General features: G+C 55.4%; 1 protein-coding gene across 1 annotated transcript; it reads left to right on the plus strand.

Annotated features, from left to right (window-relative positions):
* Positions 1–156: 156 nt before the first annotated feature.
* LOC102025533 (geranylgeranyl transferase type-2 subunit alpha) lies at positions 157–1,489 on the plus strand (the record flags this gene model as incomplete). The annotated part of the gene is given in 3 exon segments (XM_013510231.1): positions 157–270; positions 512–599; positions 1,278–1,489. Coding segments are annotated over 3 exon segments (351 nt in total), but the record flags the coding sequence as incomplete, so codon positions are not given.
* Positions 1,490–3,710: the final 2,221 nt, after the last annotated feature.

Here is a 3,710-nt window from a genome sequence, read left to right on the forward strand (position 1 = left end):
TCCCATGTCCCTGCCTTGTCTAATGTACTGCAGAGGGCTATCAGCTTCCCACCTGCTGCCATCCTCTCCCCAGGGGCCTATGTGGGACACACAGGGCAGTGGCTGAAGACCCCCTTCCAGATCTTGCCGGGTATCTCATTCCTCTCCCACTCCTAGGATCTGACAGTGCTCTGCCATCTGGAACAGCTGCTCTTGGTCACCCACCTTGACCTGTCACACAATCGTCTCCAAGCCCTGCCCACTGCCCTGGCCGCTCTGCGCTGCCTTCAGGTAAAACATTCATTCCTCCCTTGCTGTCTTGGGTGATCCTTTTCCCCTTACCCCACCTCAGAAGTCTGCCCACCCTACAGAGATGTCCAGGACCTCTCAACCCCTACCCTATCACCCAGCCTGACCCCTCAAGCTCTTCCATGCTCTGTAAGCTGATCATGCTGGGCTCTTCCATTGCTTGTCCCAACCCCAGGATGACAGCTGCCTGCTTGGCCTTGTGCCCTGACTCTCTGCTCCCCAGGTGCTGCAGGCCAACGATAATTCCATAGAGTCCCTGGACGGTGTGGCTAACCTGCCCCGGCTGCACGAGCTGGTACTGTGCAACAACCGTATCCTTCGTCCTGGCTGCCCTGCAGACAGCACGTAGAGTGAGGTGCCTGCCACAGAGGGACGAACCGCAGACACAGACGGAGTTCTGTCCTGGGGCAGGGAGGGGTGCCGGGGCTCTGGCTCGGTGAGCAAGGGGAGATGATAGTCCGGAGCTCCCTGGGGCTATCATTAACTTGAACTGGTAGAGTTCTACAGAGTGTGACTTGCTCAAGCCAGAGTTCACAAACTGGGGAACTGTAGCTGTTTCTGGGAACCATGTAGTATTACAAAAAATCCGCAAGTTTCCTATTTTTTTTTTTTAAATCTGGAACTCTGATTTCTCTCTTTAAAATTAGAAGTCAGAGAAAATACTTCTCTGACTTCTGATTTTTAACCTGTATTTCAGCCCTTGGTCACTGCCGAATCATGAGTACCTCTGCACCAGGCTAGGTTCCCACGTTGCTGTCATCTCCACCACTCTTTCTGGTCACACGCCTGGCCTGCTTCCTGTGCTTCCTCCTAACCCTTACGGGCAGGAGTCTGCATTCCATACCCAGAACCTTACTGTCTCTATGGAAGCATGGGAGAGGCCCATCAGACAGTCTTCCAGGCAGCAGTGCCCAGCTGTCAGGGGTCCCCGGGAGCAAATGGGTGGTGGGAAGGGGACCTGCTGAACTTTCCTTGACTCTCAGCCCAAGACCTTCAGCAGCCTGCAGCGCTCCGATCTCTCGCCTCCTGCCCCAGGCTGGTCCTTCTCGACTTGCAGGGCAATCCGCTGTGCCGAGAAGCGGGCATCGCAGAGCACCTGGCCGAACTGTTGCCTTCAGTTGACAGCATACTCACCTAAGAGGCCTGCCCTCTGCCCTTCCCCTTTTAAATTATTGGGACTGAATAAAGAATAGAGAGGCCACCGCAGGCTGCCAAGTGCTGTCACCAGCATCCCTACATCACTGTCCCCATTACCGCTTCCACATGTTTCAGGAGAAGAAAGGCAAGATTCTTGGAAGTGGACCCTGCCTTCATTTGAAACTGCAGCCTGCTGCTCCCTGTCATGGAGAGCCAGAGCTTTCGTGTTTGGGGCAGAATTCAGGGCTAAAGGTCCAGTTGAGTACCATCTGGTTTGGGGTCGGGACCGGGCCCAGGTTCCAGGCTGGAACAGGGATTGGAATCAGATTCGAATTTGGACTAAGCTACAAATTACTTGTAAGTCTCACCAGCTAAAAGGGATCATAAAAGTTTCTCCCATGACCTCTGCCCTTTTCAGATGCCCTCTCTGTCCTGGCTGCGTCATCACAACTCAGAGGGCTCCGGCACTCTGTGTTCCAGGAAGAGCAGGTCCGGGCAGCCATGCTCCACCCTGTTGTAACAACAGGATCAGTCCCGGTGAACAGCACTCCGCAGTTGAAAAGCTCCGGGAATACTTGATCCCATTTGATCCTCACAGGCTCTCAGGGGTGAGATGACTTGGCCCGTGTGAACCGATGAAGAAACCACTGTTGAGACTCGCCCAAGGTTGCTGAGCTCTCAGGCGCTGGAGCCGAAGTCATCTGCACTGTGGCTTAGTGCTCCCGCACCATTTTCTTATTAATATGAAGCAGTTGGGCAGAGGCCCGGGCTCACCTCCCCGAGGTATTGAGCTGGATGTCGGTCCTGCTGCCAACCCACACACCTTATGCTAACTTTGAAAGGCCCTAAGGCATCTGGCCTCCAGGAGGAGAAAAAGGGAGTGCTCAGGGGTTAGGGCACGGAGTCAAATTTGGCTGGGCGGGGAAGGAGGAGGACTGAACCCAGAGAGTGTGCGTGTGTGACAAAGGCATTTTCCTGGTTCTGTGGATTCTGCCTGGGCCCACGTGTGCTCACACACATCCGGCCCCTCGGGCCGTGCCCCTTCCCGTGTCCAGGTGTTGCCCAAACAGCTCCACAACAAAGGCCTTTGGCTGAACTACCTCATACTGGGCTGGAATTTTGTGTGTGCTGAGGGTTTTGGAGGTGGAACAGATCCTCCAGGTTCTGGGGATGGCAAAGAAAAGAAAAAACGTGAGTGTGGAGAACTCGCTACCAGGTCTGGAAACCTCTTTGTCCCCACTCCCCAAGGCACATCCCTGGCCTGATACAGCTCCAAACAGCCTCTCCTCAAGTCTGCTTCCCCCAATTTTCACTGTCTTGTCTTCAGAGCCCTGGGCAGAGCTGGGACACCAGAGGGTTGGAGAGAAGCACCTGGCTCACAGACAAAGAGCAAGGCCCCTGGAAGGCCTCCCTGAAAACACTTAGCTCCTGTCTGCTTTGAGGTTGTCTCTGTGGCATCTCTGGTGTCTCTCAGAACCAGGGGTGGAGTTAGCAAGGACTTAGGGGTAGGTTCCTGGAGCCGGTTGGTCTGGATTCCCAAGAATTTCAGGTTGGAGAAGAGGGAGAATCCCCAGGTCCAGCCAGCCAGGCACTACTCTCAGAGAATGAGCTATGCCTATAGCCTGAGGCGGGGGCCTCGGCTCCCATCCAAGCCTGAGTTCAAACACCCTCAGGCTGGGGGGGAAAAGAGATTGCTCCTGCTCTGACTCCCTGATCCCAATCAGGAGAGATGGGAGAAGTGAGGGGCAGCTCATTCATTCAGGGACGCGGGGCTGCGGAGCAGCTGGAGGAAGGAGAGACGTGGAGGGGGTGTCAGAAGATCTGGTAGAGCCAGCCAGTCAGGGGCTGGCTGGTGGAGCCAGTCTGAAGGCCTGGCTGCTGATGACACCATTCTGCAGCCCAGGATGCTGGGACCTCCCTGGTAGAATGAGTTCCAGAACCAGGCCTGTGTGCCACTTTCACAGGGCCAAGTGGACTTACGCCGCAGGGGAGCTTGGAGCAGGGGCCTGTGAGAGCCCACAGGGCCGAAGGTAACAGGGACTTCCTGTCCCATTGCTCTGCACATGCCCTGTGTCTTTCAGCCCTGCTTAGTGTCCTCCGGCTGTGTCCCTTTACCTCCCGCCCACGGGTCTTGTCCTTTCTGGATTTTTTCAGTAACAATGCTATCCCTGCCCTATAAAGGGTACTGCGGAAAGGGGGTTCGCTCCTCCTCTTCGCTGCCTTATCTGCCCCCTATTCTACCTTCCTTGGCTCTTGTCCCAGTCGTTGTGGAATGTAGGGCCAAA

The sequence above is a fragment of the Chinchilla lanigera genome, unplaced genomic scaffold (assembly GCF_000276665.1).
Source record: "Chinchilla lanigera isolate Chin_1 unplaced genomic scaffold, ChiLan1.0 scaffold01211, whole genome shotgun sequence".
NCBI lineage: Eukaryota > Metazoa > Chordata > Mammalia > Rodentia > Chinchillidae > Chinchilla > Chinchilla lanigera.